Source organism: Apaloderma vittatum, unplaced genomic scaffold (genome assembly GCF_000703405.1).
Source record: "Apaloderma vittatum isolate BGI_N311 unplaced genomic scaffold, ASM70340v1 scaffold33049, whole genome shotgun sequence".
NCBI classification, from domain to species: domain Eukaryota; kingdom Metazoa; phylum Chordata; class Aves; order Trogoniformes; family Trogonidae; genus Apaloderma; species Apaloderma vittatum.
In genome coordinates, this window is record NW_009735211.1 from 1,140 (window position 1) to 21,585 (window position 20,446).

Sequence of the window (20,446 nt, forward strand, 5' to 3'; positions counted from 1 at the left end):
CAGAGACCAGAAATCTGGGGGACTCTTCACGTAGCCTTAAAATACCCACCCCTGTCTTTGGAGGCATGGATGGATGGTTCGTCCAGGTAGTGAGTCAGCAGGAGTTTAACCCCCGTGGGTGTTTGCTTCGTTGAAGAATAACTCAGTGGCTGGAAGGTGTGGGTTCCTGAGCCAAAAAGAGGATGCTGTGCAGGGAGTTTAGACTATGTTTGTGGTATGTCTCGGGGCAGATTTGCTGTTGGGCTGTAGAGTGGCAGATCTGGGGCAGCAAAATATTTTGCCTGGCTCCCACGGTCACCGAGGGCTGCGGTGTCGGTGTGATACGGTTTCCCTGGACCGACGGTGGCGCAGAGGCGAAGCTCGCAGCTCGGAGGGAAGGAGAGTTTTGCAGCATTAGCGTGGGGAGCAACAACAGGATTGTTGCCTTGGCACAGGCCTAGGGCAGAATGATGGGAGCTGGATGTTTGTTTTTGGACAGTCGCAGTCAGATGAGGGCGATGACCAGTATCAAGTTGCTGGTTTGAGTCTGGCACTCCTACACATGGGTGCTGGTTCCCGTGTGAGTAGCTTTTGAGAACTGTGGCCCTTTTCTGGGAGAGGTTCACATCCATGGGTGCTTGGCTTTGCGCTTTGTTCTCAACTTTCCATCAAAAATTCTCTTGTTTTCTTGTCCACATTTCCTTTCTCCGCCTGGGTACTCCAGAGAAGGACTCTTTTCTCCTCCCAGTAGCAGCTGACTCTCTCAGGAATGTTTTCCGTTTTCTGTTGTGCCTGTGGTGCAAGGGCCTTGTCTTGTTCTAGAGGCACCATGTGATGACAGTTACGGTGAAGTGCGACTTATTGACAGTGATAAAACTTCACGTAGGCATCAATAGTGCTAAGTTCATTTAGTTGGCTTTTTCACAGGTACTGAATTTGTTCCATTCTCTGGAGCATGAGGGTAAACATAGATCTCCTGCCCCATGAGTGCCAAGAACAGGCCAGGTGTTTTGGGGAGCTGCACAGGGGAACTTGCAACATCTGACTAAAAATGTTAGTGCAGAGTCCAGGGGGAGTTATTTCGAATAACTCCAATGGAAACAAGCAGTGGTATCTAGCCTGTTGAATCTGAGGGGGGGGGGAAAGTCAAGGAGAAAAAGATACGTGATGGATGTTAGAAAACACAAAATTAAAACTGATTTGCGCTCCTCGCCACACAGCGCTCACTGGCTGCTTTGACTTTAACATCTTTATCTGTATTTTTTTTTTCTCTAGTAATATTGAGAGGATTACCTTCGTTGGCCCCTGGGTGGTTACTGTGTGATTTTACTGTTATTAAATCTATTGTAAACTGCTTCATTATTCCTGACTCAAATTTTCTCTTTGCTCTAATCCTCCCACCGCCCTTGTAGAAATCCTGTGGCACGGACCCTCAGGAAGTCCGGGAGCGGGCCACGGTCTTGCAGACAAAATTTGAAGACCACGTTCATTCCAGCGAGGGCACTCTCCGGTGGGCAAAGAAAGGTCAGTGCGTTTCTTTTCCGTCTATTCCACAAGGGCTCATCTAAGCTGCCAAGGTTTTCGTCTGGGGGAGAGCTTCAGGGAAAAGGCCTGGAAGAAACATTTTGGGGCTGTTGGGCTCTGCAGGGGGTTAAGATGAGCCCAGAAGGCTTTGTGGTGATATTAAATGTTAATTTCTTGCATTCCCGTATTACGTGCAAATGAGGTTTAATCTTGGCTTTTGATAGTCACATCCAGAGGCTCTGACCCAGTCACATGAGCGAGTAGATTCTGTGCGTTGTGCTGAGGAGACCATGAGTGACCTGCTTAACCACATCCTCGTGCAACACCCATTGGATCCTTGCAGTTGACACCAGGGAAGAATTTGAAGCCTGTAAGACAGGATGCCTTGGGGCAACTCCTAACAGGCAAAGGTCTTAGACTGGAGGTGGTTGTGTGGGCTGGGAGAAAAATGAGAGAGAAGGCAACTGTTCAGAAAGGCAGAAAGAAGCAAAACTGGGATGGATTTAATAATAATTGTAGTTGGGTGCAAAGCTGGTATTTGATCTCCCATCTCTGCCAAGCAGGGTACCCAGCCTTTGGCACTGAGCAGCAGGAGAAACTCTTCCTGTCTGCTTCTCAGTCTGGAAAATCCAGAGGAAGTTGGGTTTGGGGGAAAGGTGAAGAACTTACCAGGGGTGTGGTAGGACAATAGACACTAAGCAGTCTCCTGAGGGGAGCCAAAAAGGTGGTACAATGTGGGTACCCCTATTCCAGGTACTGTTCTGTTGCTCTGTAAGGCTGATCTGGGTGCACCTGAAAACTGAACAGCTGTTGTAAAGGAAACGTGAGAAGTCAGGCCCCAAAAGTTCTTTGACAATTACTCAGAATTTGATTATTAAATATTGAGACAGGTCCACAAAATGCAAACTCTTTATGCTAAGACTAAACCACTCTTGCTCACAATATATAAGACTAGAGCCTTTTCCCTTTTTTATGTCTCCTTCTCCCACATGTCTCCCTTCCTGATTGTTTTCTTTTTCACCTTGTTTTTCACTTTGACCTGAGTCAAATCCTGCTGTCTAAGCTTCTCTGGATGTCTTGTTAATGTCAGTTCTACAGCTTTTCCAGTTAGGTTTGGATGAGGGGGTCTTGATGAGGTGAATTTTAATGGTCTGCGTAATTTCTGTTTATGATTATATGTATACATACCTGCTGTATGTGTGTGGCACAAGTGTACCACGTGTGCTAAACTGCATAAATCACATACCAAGGGGTCCAAAACCAAACGGACAACCTGATCTTTGAGCTGTACAGTGTCATCATAGAAACTGGATAAGGGAAGGCTGTTCTTAAGGTAGAAGTTCCAACATTAAAATGGATTGGAATAGTGAGAGAGAAGCAATTGTTCAAGAGGTCAAAGGTGCAGAGTTTTTTCTGAATGTTGTACTAACTTGTTAGGTGATGACATAGCAGAATGAGTAGAGCTCGTACTGTAACTCCCTGCTTGCCCCAGATGTTGATGGACAAGGTGTTTGAAATCCTACTGCTTCACTCTTTGCTCTGTCCCCTGCCACTGCATGTCACTGTCCTGATTCTCACCTCCCTCCTGGCAGTTGCGGTGCTGATTTTCTTTTTTTTCCTCAGCGTTTCGAAATACCCTTCTCCTACAGTGAAAGTGTTAGAGGTTCACTACACAAGCAGCTTGCACCCGTTTTCAGGTGTGTCGTGCTACTTGACTGGGGTAATTACTTCTATAGCTGCACTGTAAGTCCACAATCTCAAAGCATGTGACTAATGCGATCAAATCCTCAATTCTGCGTGGATAAACTTCTCGTTGCTCCCCTGGGATTTCTTACACCCTCTGCGAACTCCTAACCTGAAATGACTGTGACAGGGAGAGCAGCTGAATGGCTCTGGTCACGCTTGGAAAACCTCTGTGGTTTCTCTTTGCACACTTGTTGCTGACCTCAGCACTAAAAACTTTTTTAGCCGTGGACGAGAAGGACAGAAAATATATCAGAAAATGCTGAAATGTTGTGCATCCCATTTATCTTGTACAGGAGCGCTCCACCTCTTTTTCCTACTCTGCTATATCTACATATGCAAATTTTCCACTGCTGAGTGGCTTCCATAAGCCCCTTCTTCCTCCCCTCTGCGCCAGGCATCATGAATAATTAACACGGCAGCTGGCTTTTGCTTTCATGGCAGACAATCAATTGGAAACTGTGCCAGAGATGCATTTGTTTCTCTCTCTTTTTCTCTTTTTCCCCATTTTCTGACCTAGTCAATGTTAATAAGCAGTGTTCTCACTGCAGCCCGCTTTCAAAAGGCGAGTGGCTTCCTGCCCACTCATCCCTTCTGCCTCTCAGTTCCGTGTTTTCCAAACTCAAATCAAATGGTTCAGTGAAGGTGCTGCCCTTCAGACTTGATTGACTGCTCAGTGGTGAGATGGGGGGAGGCTTGGTACGGCTGGGCCCTGCTACCTGGAGCGTGGATCTCACAAAGCGTGGAGCCCCTTCCAGGAAAGAGAAAACTCGTTGGAAGGATTGCTTGGTGATAGGTGCTTCGTTTTGGAGCTGTGGCGGCAGATAGAACTCAGGAGACTGATCCTTTGTGCCACTGGGGTTACAGAAAGGGTAAGGAAGCAAACCCTGCTTTTCTCTCCGTGTTTCCCCATTTTATAGTCAGTAGTTGAGCATTTTGCCTCATCCTTTCTGTCATCAGCACCCGTGTGTTGAGAGGGATGGCAGAATCGCAGGAGCTCACCGCTGGGACACAGTGCTTGGATCTGTGGTGGTTTTGGTGTGTTCTTCCTTCCCGTCCCCGTGTGCTCTGGGCGCTGGCGAAATGCCTCCCCAGATTGATGCAGCCACTGGGAGCTGGCTGCCAGCTGAGTGTGGTGAGCAGGTTATGTCACCTGTCTCACTTTCATTTCTCATTACTCTCTTGCCTCTGTTTAAAAAAGCAACAAACCAGCCTGTCTAACCTCCATCATATTTAGCTTTTTTTTTTTTTTCAACTTTCCACATTTACATTTCTTACAGAAAAGCGAGGATGTGTAATAACAAGGCACCAAGGTAAATCCACTCTCTTACCTGACGCAAGTCTGAATCCCACCGCAGGCCAATGTGCCTTGCCTCAGACTCGTGTTGGTGTGGCAGAAACTCTAACAGCTTAGGCAGTTTGCTTCTGTGGTGTTAAGATGAGGCACTTTTTATGTAAATTATGGTCTGACCAGCAGTGTTTGCAGTCTTTTTGAGCTGTTTTTACAAACCTCTGTCTCCTTGATCGCAAAATTATAAAAGAATTGCAACCTTTTTTTTTTTAAAAAAAAAGCACTTTTAACATCTGGCCACTATAATTAAACATAAAAGCCAGAAAACATGACTCTGACAATACTGAGAGGTCAGAAGACCTGATAGGAAAGATATAAAATAGAATTGTGTTCACAAAGGTCTTCATTTCAGTCTCATGGGTGCTCTAACGAACGCCAGCAGCTCTGAGCTCCACAGGGGTAAGACAGTTGTGTGAGCTGAGGTTTCGACCTGCTGGTGCAGCAGGGCTGTTGGTGCAGATTTGGGTGAGCATCTTGCAGCTCTGCCTGGTTTTTGCATGCTCTGACTCAGGGCTGGGTCTGGCAGTTGTCAAGACTTTGGGAAGAGGGGGGGGCCTTTGATGCTTTGATTCTTGAACTCTGATCTGCAGAGTTAGCACCAGCAGCCTCTCCTATCGAGAACTGTGAGCTCAGCCTTCATCATAACAGGATCTTTAGCATCAACCAGTGCAAGTGCTGCGAGAAAGACGGCTATATTAGCTCCAACGGGACCAAAGTGAGAGCGAGAGCAAGTTCGCGTTGTTCCTTTTGAAGAGTTACACCTTCTATTAGCAGGTCAATTCGACCAATAACTTCACCAAAAAAAGCAGCAGAGTGAGGTTTTTGAGAGCGTTTGAGCTGGTTTATAACCCCTCAGAAGGATGGCCTTCAGATGAGGCACCAGGACAGGGTGTTTGGAATTTAACATTCTCTTTTTTGGAAAACATAGGTCTCTCAATGCTCTGATGCCTCTGAAAGCTTAGCGCTGTGAAATTGGGAAGAAGGTGCAAAAAACTCAATCTTTTCTTCTCATCGATTGGGAAAAGGAGTTCGCTTTGCTCAGTAAACAGAGCTTTGATGGATTCCCTGGGTCCTTCTAGGAGCTGATCTGCTAAAATGACATTTTTATTACTGTTCATAAACTCCAATCTCCGGCTGCTGCCAAGAGATTAGACATAAGCTGTGGGCAAACTTGCTGGTCCGGTGGCTCAACGGGCAAGGGCAGGAGAGGTTAGAGTTTCGAGCTTGCTGCTGTCAGGGGTTGAGAGGGAGAGGAAGATGTAGGTGGTGGTTGGAGGGCGCGCTGCGGGGACACGGGAGGTTTAGCAAGCGGAGAGGCAGCAGGGGATTGAAAGGAGGCGTTTTCTGAGCTGTGGAGCTTCCTTACTAAAAGTCCCCCTATTCCCCATAGTGGAAAGGACAGCCTGGGTGTAGTTAATGTTCTGGGTACGTGGAGGAGCAGTGGTAGCGTTCATATTAGTGGATGATCGTCTTTAGAGCAATGAGCCCTGAGGGAAGGGCATTACAGGAATATAAAGATGTGAAGGGAAATTTGCACACAATTCTATTATTTTTCCCTTTTGAGAAGGGGAGCTCTATTCTCAGTGTGATGATGAGTCAGGAAATCCTCCTGGCTCTCAGATATTTATAAGGGACTAGCTAGTAACTGGTGAAAAATGCACGGACTGCTGGGACTGCAATATCAGAGGAGTCTTCCTATGCCTTCTTTATGCTTCTCTTTCAGTCCCCGTTTCTCTATTCCCTCTCTCCTCTTATCTGCTTCCATTTGGTGTCCGTGACTCTCCCTCCGAGATAAGCCACAGACATCACCCTTCCTGGCAGAAGGGGCATCTTTTCAAGAGGCAAACTTAAGACAACGTCATGTCGCTTTGTTTCAGTTCCTATCACTTCACCACCACCTACCTTCTCCTTTCAGGATTCTACTAGTACTATACACCCTTCACAGATTTTTAACATACCAACCTTTTCTACCAGCTGCTGACCAGAAGGTGTCCCAAAGGACAAGACCAATGTCCTTTCAGCTGGAACAGCTGAATCTTTAAGTATATATATATAAAAATGCAGTAGCAAACACAATTCACTCTTTTTTTTTTTCCCCTTCCTCCTCAGCACTGCAGTCTTTCCTTTGTGCCTACACCACCTATCCCAGGAACCTCAAGCACATCTTCCACATCAAATCTCTCCACCTGGGTCACGTGGCCAAGAGCTTTGGCCTGAGAGATGCCCCCCAGAACCTGACTGCTCGTCCAACTGCAGGCTCCAAGAAGAGAACCAAACCAAGACCGAAAAGGTAGGCCAACATGATGTTCCTGAGCCAAGGAGTGCTACATGACAAGATATAGTGTGCTTCGCTCCTCGAGGTTGGTGTGCTTGCTCCAGGAATCATAGAGTCATAAAATGGTTTGGGTTGGAAGGGACACCCCGGCTGTGGGGAGGTCAGGTGGGATTGTTCCTGAGAGACTAAATCATGTTGAGGCACTGGGTTAGGTTGGGTTGCTCTCTGAGCTCTTGTCATGGACAAGCACCTCCGTAGAAGAAGCTGCCAGATTATTTTCCGTTCACATGCCCACTTCCGGTTGCATGGTCCTTCAGGGTGCTGTGATCCGTCAGGATCAGCTGCAGTCCTCTTTGTCCTCACCCCTGTCTGGGGAAGGGCTTTCACAAATACAGCTGTTCTCCTAAATACTTGCTGTTGATGTAGGGCGTGGGATGATAAAAGCGTCGAGGAAGTAGGAGACAAGGGATCATTTTCCCCTCTCAGATTTGAAGTTGGCTGTCCTGCACATTAGGAGCAAGAATGTATTAGTGATGATTTATCTCACAAGGTAGACTCTTCTTTGTGGGCCTGGACAGATAGCACTGCATCAGGAGCAAAGTATGTGTCTTACTGTCTTTAAAGGCCATCTGTGGCCTCCTCTGGCCTATTTTATCACCTTCTCTGCACTAGACAGACAGTCTTCTGTAGGCTTTTTCCTGCAGTTCCACCAGCAGTTTCCCAGCTGTCAGATTTGCCATGGGACAAATTGTGTCCATCCTCTCAGAATGGCCAGCTGCAGCTTGAATTCCTTACTCTTCTCCCTAAGAAGACATTAACTTAGTACCTTCAGGAAAGGAGAGGACTGCAGTGTATTCTTTTAGTTGTTAATTCTGTGATTGACTGTAGTTCTATGGTACAAGCCCAAATCAACAAGCAGATCTGTTGGTAAAAATGATTCTTCGGCAAACCTGTGTTCTGCTGCCTACTTAAATCTAAGTAGTTCTGGCAAAAGCATTTCTGCAAAGTCATGTGGGATCTCCCCCAGGAAGAGTCTGTAACAAACCTGGAGTTACAACTCTCTCCCCTTTGGTGTGTGGACAGGGCTGTTCTGGGGTGCTCCTTTCCATGTAAGGAATTTGAGACTCCCTGATGCTTCTGGAGGAGCAGAGCCCTGAATCCTCTTCTCTGCTTGAAATGGAGCTGAAGATGCTCGGGACGTCTGATCGTAGCTACTTTGAGTTGGTTCCACAGATAGGGAATCCTCCCTTTTGAGATTACAATGTTTAGGGCTCACCGTCTTCTCTAGCGCAATGGCAGGATGCGAACCTCTGTCTTGCCAGTAAAATCACTGCAGGAAGATAGAGGAATATATTTTTTCTTTTTATCAGTATCAGTTGTGACTCCTTCCACGGAATTGGTGCTGCAGTCTCCGTTAGCAAACGTTAGCCATGCAGTTAGAGCACCAATCCACATAATTGCTTCTGGGCTGGTGACCTCGCTTGCACATGTATATATCTTGGACAAAAACAAAAACCAAACCAAAACAACAAAAAAAGCAAAAGGAAGGGATTTTAAAATAAAAAGTTGGAGACTGCATTGTCCTGCTTTGAGAAGCCACCAGGGACAGGCCACTGATCTGCCTCCTGCTTCAGCCGACCCTCACCAGCAGATGGGCAACAGGATGGGAATGCCCCTGTGAGCAGGGGATTTAACGGAGCTTTATTTCAGGAAGAATAGCCTGATTAGCCGATAAAGAGCATGTAAGATGGTATGGGGTGGGCTTTGATGTCTTGCTGGCTCAGCAGGGTGTCAAGCTATGACTGACAGTAGCGTGTCACAGGATTACTTGGCCAGCAACAATGCCTCTCTCTGTTCCTATGATGTAGCTACTCTGTTAGAGCTACTTTTTCCCTTGTTATGAACCTCTTAGATGCCATTCCTCCTCCCCAAGTCTTCATCCTATTATAGTACAGACAAGCTCAAGATACAGTAGGTAGTTTATGCACGGGACGTGTGGGGTTAGGGGATGTGGAGGTGTTAGAACACATGGTCTGAGAGCGATTTGAAAGCTCATTTGCACGTGGATCATGTAATTGCAGCTCAGGGAAAGCGGGCAGGCTTTGCACAGGTTCATCACGGCTCAAGCTCCAGATTTCAAATCCAGGAGCGTCTGGAAAGTTAAGACCCTGCAGAAATAGCCAAAGTTGTGACGTCCAACAATTGTTCTTGCCTGTGAAACTTGTCTCCAATCAACTTTCTCTGTGTGTGCTCAAAAAAAAAAAACAAAACCCACAACAGAGAGAAGGGAATATAGATTCAAATTCAGTCTCCGCTAGCATAAATTCAAGATAATGGTGTTAACTTACAGAGAATTGCTTTTCATTTCACACTGACAAGGCAGAAACCAGAATTGAGCCTGCCTGTTAGAAGACAAATGGGGTTTAATTGCAAAATGCAAGGCTTGAAATTATAAGTATAGTTACAGAGCAATCTTTCTAATTACGTTTCTCACATCATACCATGAGTGTTGGTTGTCGTATTACACGTTGTCTCCAAACATCCGATACTTGTTTTTAATCAGTCTGCTAGCTAAAGCCTCGTCTCTCAGCACCTGTCTAGAGAGTAAAGAACAGGCAGTCCGGGTTGAAACTGGGGTAAGGACAATCATTAAATGTTTCCTTAAGAGGACAAAGAAAACTTCATTTCTTTTGAAGTCTCCTTTTGTGCTGAGCGCCTCCTTAGAGAGCCTGCTTGGGGAAGGTGAGACAGGAAGATAGAGCAGCCAGGTGTGCGATGGTTCCGTGCTGAAACGTGGGAGCAGCCCTCTCCTGAATGCATGTGTGAAACTTTCATGTGTTTTTTAAACCTCTTTGTGCAAATCTGCCATCCACTTAGCTGTGGTGCTTCTTGCAAAACCTGATCTGAAGAGGGAAAAATAATTGCTCGTGATGTTTTTCAAAGTTGAAATGTCGTGTTTAGGTGAGAGATGAGCACCTGAACCAGATACTGTATATTGAGTTACAGTACATCAGCTTAGTAAGTGCCTAGGCTTGTGCTTTTACTGAAGGGTAGATGCAAGGAAGCTGATCCCACTCCCATGGAGGGATTAACTGTCTTTCGTTCGCTGCGGAGGAGCAGCGCGCACGAGAAGGAGCTGACGTGTTACACAGACACGTCTTTCGACTCTTCCACAATGCAGATGCCGAAGGCCTGTGGCCTTTCCACCAAGCATCCCTGCGCTGCTCGATCTTTTGCGTTTTGGATTAGTGAGGCTTTATGGGATTCTGTGGCACCTGATGGCCTGGTTTTTTTCCTTTCCAGCTCTGGAAGGCTGGTGTCTGTCCCCAAAGGGCTTCACTGTAATAAGGACCTAATTTCCCTTATTTGTGCATTCAAGTCGTTTTAAAGGAAGAGATAAATCTTTTAAGTTTGGTAGGTTCCTGTGGTACTCATGGCTACAGGATATCTCTGATGGCAGAAATGCTCAGAGAGATTGAGCTTACATCTTGAGTATCAAGTATATTCATAGTTGTGCAAAAAAGGAGTATACAAATGAAGGTGAAAACCCCCTCATGCTTCGGAGTTCAGGTTCAATCCTTAACTAAAATGAGATCAAGAAAAGTTGCCCAGGATGCTTCTGTGTGAGAGGATTGGTTTACATCATTATGACACTGCCATCACTCTGAATATAGATGTCGTCATGCCCTTAAGGTTTTGGCTGCAAGATTATCATGCTAATTCATTCTTCAGCGTTTAGTGGTCAGGCAGAATTAGACTCCTGCTGGGAAATACACCTTGTCACCCTGGGTGTCCTCCTTCGCAGGGCTAGGGCAGCAGTCTGCTCTGGGCGCAAGCTAGTAGCCTTTTGCCTTCTATCCTTGATTCCGCTTTTGAATGTCTTGGCATTGGCAATTTTGGAAAGACTAATGCTTCTATGGACAGGGCTTGCGAATCGAGGCTGCAGCTGGGTCTCCCTGCAAAGCAATTGTCTAATGATTAGAAGCAGTTTGCCTGCCAGTTTTTGTGTGCCGTTTACAGCTTTCCTAATATCACTTAATTAGTCAAAACGCAAGTTTGGAATTCAGCCCGCTGGGAATTTCGCTTGGTTTGGGCAGTCTGCTCTAGAAAGCCAGACTGGAGCTCAGGTAAGAGCAGGTACTCACGAACTGGAATGCAGATGGATCTAAAAATGAGAGTGAGAGGTCTGGCTGCTGTGAAGGGAGTGATTGCTCTTCATTAAGGCAGATCAGGGACACAGATGAGTCCTGCTTACCACATCATGGTGTTATTAAAAATCCTGTTATGTAATTGAAGTTTCGTAATTGTAGAATCCCTCTGATTGTTGCAACACCCTTTACTACTGCCCCATTCCGCAGCACAGAGCCTTTGCTCCATGTTTGAGTGAGCTGGTAGGGCTTTTGCACATGGAGCTAGAAAATCTCTGCACTGCTTAGTACGCACCAAAAATGTTCAGCCCTCTCGGTTGAAATATATTCTGTCCTTTAGGCTGTGAAAGAGCCTGGCAGAATCCTGGGAGGTTCCCAGCCTCCCAGTGGTGCTCTCATCCTTTCTCCTCCATAGGGTGAAGCTCAAGGGGTGGTAATGAAAGTGAAGCTGTGGGGTTTTGTCTCTTTCTGTGTAGCAGGAGTACAGGTGACTTCAGTAGGGGTAAGGCGGGCTTCGCTGTTCAGCGTGTCTCGGCATGAAGACTGCTCTGACTGTTCTGGAACAGCGCTTGATGTTCAGTCTGGGTAATAATTTTCCTTGATCTTCTCAAGCTAGTGTTTGCATCAGCTGATAACAGAGTACCTAGGCCATCTGTTGACTTGTCGAGAGCAGCGTAGAATCACTGATGAATCTCTTGCCCCTACTCTGCAAAGAACAACAGAAAACCCAACCCAAACAGGGTTGCGTTGGCTGCAGATGGTTCATCCAATGCTGTAAGTGGAAAAAGCAGGTGTTGCAGCAGCCTTGGCCCAGAGGTAACCCAGCTCTGCTGCTGGCACAGTTTCAAAGAGCTGTTGGAGCTGCTGTCAGGCAGATTGATAGCGCGATCCATGTTGAAATGTTTTCTGATAAATGAAACAGCCTACTCCTCTCTGCTCCAAAGACACACCATGAGTTCTGGGACTGTGCGTCAGAACTTTATACTCCTTCGTCCTCAGCTGGAGCGATTTGGGAGCCTTTGGTTGCTGCAGATGCTGCGAGTTGGTTAAAGGTCACTACTCTTGCTGTGCTGCATTGCACCAGTATTTCACACAGCTCAAGACAAAGGAACAGACAGCAATGCCAACCAAGTTGAAGGAGACACCTCTGAGAACAAACTCGCTCAGCATTTAGCTAAAAAGACTAGCAGAGGCATCTTCTGAGCCATCAAATGATATCCAAGAAACCATGGATGTCTGTGTATCACAGCTCTGACACGCAGGAGTTTTTGGCTTGGAGACCAGTTGGTGATTCAATTCTCTAATGAAGCAGATGTGTCAATGAAACGTATGTATGCCTTGCAAATGAAGGGGTGATGTGTCCCCCACCTGAAATTAGACGGGAGTGCTCACTCATCTCTGCTGGCTCCTCTGACTGCTCGCTAATTCCTGTCTGTCTTATGGGAGTCCCAATACCCCATATCTGGCACAGAAGAGCAGTAGCCCAGCGGTGCTTCTCCCTGGCATCCAGTATGTTGCAGCACTCCACACCCAGCACACTGGACAGTAACACAGGGAAGTCAAATAGCTTGTGTTCAGGGACAGGTTCTCCCTAATTCATGTGTTGGGGCTGTTTCATTTTCTGAGTTTTATGACTTCTCTATTCCTGTCTCATTTTCCCCCAGCTAATAAAAGTGGCTCTTTCCTCATCCTTGTGAACGCTTCTTTCTCCTTTCAGCCCTGCTGAAATCTTGGCACTGTAGCACAGTGGGATGGGTCAGTCATTAGTGAATCTCTTTTTCTCCTGCAAGTTCCCCTTAGCTGCGCCGTTTCGTAGTTCCCCACCTAAAGACTGATGTTGTGTTCGGAAGGAGGGATTTAAAGGGTTGGGGATTTCTCTGCCCGATATCAACATGATATGTTCTCATTAGGGCTCGATATAGTGTGATATCTAGACGTGAGATCACAGAAGGAGATGCTGACAATCCATGTGCTTATCAAGGGACGGGAACATGGGTTCTGTCTGTATTGCAAATGCATCTTGCATTTACAGCTTTTCTGTGAAGCTTTTTGCCAAAGTATCCAGAATCACCACACGATTCACTCAATTTAACATCACATCAGCCTTTGCATCAGGGAAAATGCAGTCACCCCCGGTTATAAGGTGGGAGAATGGACACGAAGGCCAAAGAGGTTAAATACTTTGCCCAAGGATGCTCAGAGGGTGAGCATCAAGGTCTTGCTCTGTTCTCCTGGGCTTTGTCTCATAACCACAGGGCGCCTTGCCTTGACGATGTTGTCTTGGCTGCTCTGGCAGAGCCGCAGAGACTCTCACCAGTTGAGCAGAGAGGGGAATTTACAGGTTTACAGCAGGATTCTGCATCCAGCCAGGGACCTTGACCTGGTGCACTTCCCCAGTGTGCTGTCACTGCAGACTGTTGCTGTTGCTCTTCCATCTCATGTTTCAACAGGGCCTTGACAGCTGCTTTTCTTCTTGCACTGATCAGTACAGGTTCCACAGCACAGCTCCATCGATTTTTATTTTTTTTGTGTGTGTGTGGCCCTGGTTAGAGGGAGAAACCTCTGTTTTCCCTGCATGCTTGCTTTTCTGTCTGCGGCTGATCACCACAGCAGGGGGTATTGATTTACTAATTGGGCAATGATTTTACCTGATTGATAATAAAATGTTGGACAACCTCCCTGCTGAGCTGAATCTCAGCCCGGCAGCTACTGGTGGATTACTTGTCCTTTTGCAGCAGATAGTTCCCTGTTGTTAAGTAAACTGATCTGTTGCTTGGTTACCCTCGAATTACTGTAGTAAATGCTTGGAGACACAATGAAAGTGTCACATAGAAACTTTATCAAGTGATGGAGGGGGCTGAGTGGAGGCTAGAGCTGCACTAGGAAGTTTTTACAGCAGAGCTGGGCTGGCTCGGGGCACACCTTGGCATGAGACTTTGCCCTCACTCAGTTTTGCACATTCAGGGGTGCAGCCTGACAGGAGGTCCCGCAGGTACGACTTTACTGGTAGCATGTTTGCTTCGTTGGCTATAAGGCCACTTTTGAATTGATTCTGTCTTTTTGCCTTCATTTCTTTGGGTTCAAACCCAGGTGATGGCTGCATGTCTTATTTCTCCGGTATGTCCAGTCTCCAGCCCTTCTACCAGTGCAGAGCCTGAATGCTTAATTAGTGTGAGAACGGAGACTACACTGAAGGCAGCAGAATCTTCTCACCTGTGTATTCCATATCTTTCAGTGGTAATCATCTCACCATCCTCACCATTCTCATCAACCCTTCCAGACCCACTCCAGGGCATGAAATCAGCACCAGGATGGAAAAAAAAAAAGCTGTGGAAAAAGGGGCAAACAAACAAATACCCCTAGGCAGCCAAGAGTTTGCTTCCTTTGCCTTCCTTGTGTGTTTGGCCCTAATAAATGGAATGATCTCTTGGGGCAGCCAAATAAATGCTTCCTTCTCCTGTGATCCCCAGCGTGGTTCTGAAGGAGCTGTGAGAGTCAGTGCTCTGAGGCCTTTGGGAATGCTGAGGCCCATGTGCTGTTGTAATACACGCTGGCACGGGTGCCAGGCGTCCATTCAGCTCCCTTGTGTGTAGAGGGACAGACTGATTCCGTTCACTTCTCTGGAAATTTTGGAGATCTGTCACTGGTCCTTATCACAAAAGAGGAGAGTGGGACGTGCAGACCTCAGTAGCTGTGGATACCCCGTTGTGCCCAGGACTATGGAAACATGGTAGGGAACGACAGGTCCCCCACTGAAGGGGTTGCGGGTTAAATCAGTGAGGATGGTGGCAGCAGTGGGGATGAGTCTTTCCCAAGGTTATAGAGCAGGACAGTGGCAGAACCTGTGGTGGAAAAGTGCTGAGTGGGGTTTTATATTTATAGCTGGCAGTTTAAGGCTACAGGGAGATCCATGTTGGAGTTTAGTGGCTGGGCAGAATGCAGCTACCGTTGCAAAAGCTGGTCTCTGGAGAGGGAGGCTGTAAGGTCCATGTGATGTCTGCAGGACACTGCGAGAAAAAGAGTCTATTGGGTTTAGACTCCTGACTTTTTTTTTTTGGCGTGTTTGTTTGGGGTTTTTGTGTTTTCAAACTCTGGATTTAAGCTCTGTTTATAAAATGTTTCCATTGTTCAATGTCTTAAAGCTGTTAGTTGGGGTTTTTTATTATTATTATAATTTTCAAACTGCTGTGTCACCTAATTCATCAGCCTTCAGCACAAAACCTTCCCTCCTTCTCCCCGCCACCCCTGCAAGAGCATTTGTACAGAACAAAGGCTTGCTTTTAAAAACGGCATGATATTTTGCCACCTTTGTGAAAACCTGTCACAACAATATCTAATTTTGCATGAGACAGAATTTCAAATCAAGCCTCAAGAAAAGGAAGCTGTTCTCCTGCTAATGCGCAAATGTCACTTTCTGCGGCTGTAAAATCAGTAACCCACCTAGCAGCAGTTCGGAGAGAAGGAAATCTAATTCCTCTTCTCTTCCCTCTGCCCAGGTCTGACCTTCTCAAGAAGACCCACGGCAAACATCGCCTCGCTGAGATCTTGCGATCTGAATATTCCAGCGGGATGGACACTGGTGTATCCAAGGTCAAGAAGAAGAAAAGACAGAGAAAAACTGGCAACCAGCAGATTCCAACATAAGCCGGGACCTTCCAGTCATTGGCTGCAAAAACCCTGCTTGAGTGCCTCAGCCGGGGGTCAGGGTGACCTGCCAAATCAGCTGAGGAGTGGTTCAATTTATCAGGCAAATATGGGAGGGATCTCGGGGATCTTGGCCTCCTCCCCTTCATTCCATAGGTCCAAATGGAATCGAATCCAGGCGTGTCCTGTTGCACGGCTGCCATTAAATGTGGCTTCCTGAAGACGTGCCACATTTCTAAGGTGATTTTTTTGCAAGAAAAATAAATTTTTAAAAAGTGTGGGTTTTGGAGCACTGTGATATCTATATAACATGAAAGTCAGTCAAGCGTACTCAGACAGGAGCTGCTTTCCTATTTAAAAGACCTGTAGAAACACTCCACAATCTTGTTTGCGTGCCTGTTTTTAACCAGATAAACAGTAGTGGCAGAAGAGGGGTTCCAGGATCATGTTTAAGAGGAGAAGGAAGGCTGCCCCTTCCCCTTGTGTTATACGGGGAGGGGCACTTCTGCTCCTGTCTCAGGGAGCCACCTTCTCTCCCGTCCTTTGTGCGCGGGGCCAAGGTCTGTCCCTGGACACTGATCATTAGTCAGATATTGCCACCTGGAAGGAATCTCCCGGATTTCAGCGCGAGTGGCAGGGCTGCGGAGAGCTCTTCAGTGTGATGACACATGGTCCCTTTGGGGCAAGAGCTCATGGGCACGAAACTTCATGTCAAAACTCTCGAGTTTGGGAGCAAACGTTGTCACTGTGGGAAGAGCCAGCGCGGCATCCAGCAATCTCCAAACTTCTCCTTGCCTGCAGCGTATTGTCAAACCTAATTATATAACGCAGAGCAGGTATAAAATGTCTCACCCCTCTGAACATTAAAGCTTTTGCAGGCTCTTACTAACACTTGCCAGTCGTAACCTTGGCTTTCGGGCTTCTCCCTGCTTTGGCTTGGCCTCTTTTGAGTACATACCAACAGAATGGATTTCACTTCTTGGTTTTCCCATTTACCTTTTTTCTTGTTCTTGCTTATCGTTGAAAGGAATGTGGTCTGGCCCCAGATGTGCTGAGGCCAGCCCTCGTTCACCACTGCCTGGCCTGTGAAATGGAACCTGAGTTCTGGTGAAGTCTCTAACAAAACTCTTCTCTGAGCTGGTGAGGTGTTGGGGGCTCAGTGGGGGAGAGCAGATGCTCCCCCAGACCTGCAGGAGACTTAAAACTCCCCCAGGACCTCCCCATGAGCACCCACTTCCTCCTCTTCTGCGCGGTGTTGCTTCCAGCACCTCCTGTCACACAAGCGTGGAGCAGCAGGCATTTGAAAACAGGACAAAGCCCTGCCAGAGCACAACGTTCTGCTGCCTGCGTGGGTCTCGCTCGAGGAGAACAGCCCACCTGTGACCCAAGCCAGGTGTGGTGCGTAACAGGGGACTAGGAAGTGCTCAAATCCAGTGGCAATTTCAGGTGCCAGAAAGTAAAAAGGAATATAACCAGATGAAACTGATACCCACTTTGTGAATACAGAATTGAGGGCACCTACTTTGGGCTATAGTGAGTCATACTAAGGACTGTAGGAGGGAAACAATCAACCCAAAATGTAACTTTTGAGACCCAGTTTTATTTTTTCCTCCCAGGCAGTTACTAAACACACTGATTTTACTGTTTTGAAAACTTCAGAAAGGATGTTAAAAAGGCCCCAGTATAAAATTAACCATGTTTTTGCAGAGAGAATGAAGTTCTAGCATTTATTAGTTTAAGATAAAATAACAACAAAGCCCACCTGACTTTGTTATGAGTACTTTTTGGAAGAGCAACCAGGTTTAAGGCAAATGTCAAACAGAAAAGAAACCCCTGAGGATGGAAATGACTCAGAGAGAGTGATGCCGAGTGTAAGTTTGGGAAGAACTGATCTTGTGCATGAGGGGAAAATATATGACCTTCTCCTGGCTGTCACGTATGAATTAATAGGGACTATTGGCAAATTCGTAATAGTAGAAATAAAGGCCAACAGCGCAGCAGAGAGAGATGTCAGGAGATCTCATTGCCGTCTGTTCTAACTGGGCACGTAACATTACAGTCATGATGAATAATGTTATTTTTTAAAAAAAAATAGAATGCCTATTTCTTTCAGCATCACCATCTTTTAGCAGATAGTGCTGGATTACTTGTGTCATTAGGAAAGGAAGAGGATGAGATTCTTAACCAAGAAAGAGAAAGCATTAAAACACACACACCCCTGAAGCTCAGCTGGGTTTCCTCTTAATAAACTCAAAGGCCAATGTGCAAAACGTGTTTGGATTGTAGCTGGGTCAGCCGGAAACAAATTTTGCCCTTATTTACACTTTGGCAGCTCTGGATCGACTCCGAGCTGGCTTTATCCCTGTGCATTGCTCACTTCAGGAAGACCCCAGTAGGTTTGGCGTTAATTTGTACTTGACTCAAACCACCTCTTCACCCAGGCGGGGCGGGGGGGGGGGCTTGGGGTGGGGCAGGATGGCCAGGAGGGGCTGCAAGAACGGGCTGTGGTGGGTGCAGAAGCTTCCAAGTCCTTTGAGCACCCAAATGCTACAGTTGCTGGAGCGACGGTGGGTTTCCCCGGCACGGATGTTGCCCTGTATTTGTCTCTGAGGTATGTGGGGTGTGTTACAGGGGTCTTGGCTGAGTGGGAGCCAAGATGAGCTCTTGGCAGTGTTTGGTGAAGCTGCTGCTCTGTTTGACTGCGCTGGTGTTGATTTTGGTCAGGTTTGCTTCCTTGTCTTAATTGTGGTGAGTGGTGGGGGCCTTGCTGCCCTGCTACTTAAGTTTCTGCGTTTAATCTGGACGTAATGACACTGTGGAGTTTTAATAAAGTTGCCTGTGAGTCAAACCTGGACTTGGTTTGGGTTTCCCTTGTCGCTTCTCTGCTCCCTGCTCTCACACCCAGAATCCTGCCTCTCCCAGGACATGTTCTTGCGCCTTTTCTCAGCTCTGTTCTGGCTCTGTCTCCTTTGCCGCTAACAGGAGACCACATCCTCTTCAGCAGGTGGAACATCTTGAGTTTATGCTTCAAGGCTTTGGGATAGGAAAAAGCAAGGGGATGACCTTGGAACAAGGGTTGTAGTTGAACACCTTTTGGTGTCTAGGTCGAACATGAGAGACCTTAGCACTGGTACCCCACCACTGAGCAGCACCCATAACTAGGCAGGATAGAAAGCAGCAGAACTTCTCTGTCTACAGCAACTTACTTTCTCCATAAGGCTGTGGAGAGGGCAGGAAAAGCACCAGTTGTTCTGGGCTTTTCATTCTGGCTTGATTTTGTTTGGTGTTAGGACGAAACCATAAAATCATAGAATGATAGATTCATAGAATGGCCTAGGCTGGAAGGGACCTTAGAGATCATTTAATCCAACCTCTCTGTCATGGGCAAGGATGTGTCTCAACTAGATCAGGCAACACATTGGGACCGAGTGGGGATCGAACCCGCGGCCTTGGTGTTAATCAGCACCACGCTCTAACCGACTGAGCTAAAATATCTTGGCTAGAAACAATTCTGCTGCTTTCATTGAATTTGCATGTGTTGGCATGTTCAGTGGAGCAGCTTTCATTGTTTCCAGGGTGGCTGTCCTGGTCAAAGCTGTCAGGAGAGGAGAAAGATAGCCCTCAAGCTGGGAAAAAGCCAAAAAGGCGCTCAAGAGCCAGGATTGTGTTTGGTCCTGGCAAACCCACTGCACTAACTGGTTTGTGCCTTGGATCCAGAGAGTGGAGCTGACAGAAACCAACCACCAGCAGCCTGTTTGTTGGAGCCTCTGTGCCCCGAGAGAAATTGGTGGAGCAGAACTGGTGCAATACTCCAAAGGTTTCCTTAATGGGACTGGTGTTGCTTCTCAACTGTGCCATTTTTACTGCTTCATCTAATTTTAACCCAACGCAGCCTGTCCCATGCCTGAGGACTTGCCAGGAGCACGCCTACCTGGCACTGGCCTCTAGAAATAAGCAGAGTTTCCAGCCTGGTCAGGGGTGCAGGACCAATGCTGATGGGTTCTGCTGTTGGACAGCAGGGTCCCGTCTCAGTCCCTGCACACAAACCAGAGGTGAGACTGATCCTTCAGCTGCTTATGAAGCTGCTGAGGTCCTCCTGCAATAGGTGCTATTCATGTGGCAAGCATGGTGCTCTCTCATGAGAGCCTACAGCCTCTGGTGTCTTCACTGAACTGATTTATTTTGAAGTTTCTGCTGCTTGACTCTGCTACAAGAGCTCCCTGGAGGAGATGGTTTCAGCCTTTGCTTCCCCCATGCTCTCTTTCCTTCCCAGCCCGATCTGGCACGGCCGTTCCCCCTTCCCAGAGCAAAGGTTTCCCCGGGGCTCTGCCCCACACTCTCCTATCACCTTTGTAGCACGAACTGGACTGTGCCCCTGTGTTATGGCACTGGCTCGGACCTGCTGTTAAAGGGGAGTTTCCAGCCTCTTCCAGATGTAAAATGGCAAATTTAAATATTGCAATTACAAATGTGTAACGAAGCCTTGTACTTCATTAATGTAAGAGGAGGAATCTGCTATGGCTACAAGGACAATTAAATATTAGAGAATGTCTTTGATTCACATTAAAAAAAAATGGGAGGAAGGTTGCTGTCTGCTCCTTGCCTTTGCGCTCACAAAATGAAAAGCACACCCACTGCAAGTTGTCCTTTGATAGATTTTTAATATGATTTTAAAGAGTTTTGTTTGGCCTCATTCTTATTCAATGAGATTAATCTAAAGCACTTATCCCCTGGGTTTAAGTCAATCCATGTAGGATTTGGGATGGGGGTTTGTTGCCCGGG

At 46.9% G+C, this 20,446-nt stretch overlaps 1 protein-coding gene across 1 annotated transcript; it reads left to right on the forward strand.

The window, feature by feature from the left end:
* Window positions 1-801: 801 nt before the first annotated feature.
* LOC104279296 (probable ATP-dependent RNA helicase DDX31) lies at window positions 802-15,929 on the forward strand (the record flags this gene model as incomplete). The annotated part of the gene is made up of 4 exons (XM_009876519.1): window positions 802-861; window positions 1,392-1,503; window positions 6,707-6,887; window positions 15,517-15,929. Coding segments are annotated over 4 exons (501 nt in total), but the record flags the coding sequence as incomplete, so codon positions are not given.
* Window positions 15,930-20,446: the final 4,517 nt, after the last annotated feature.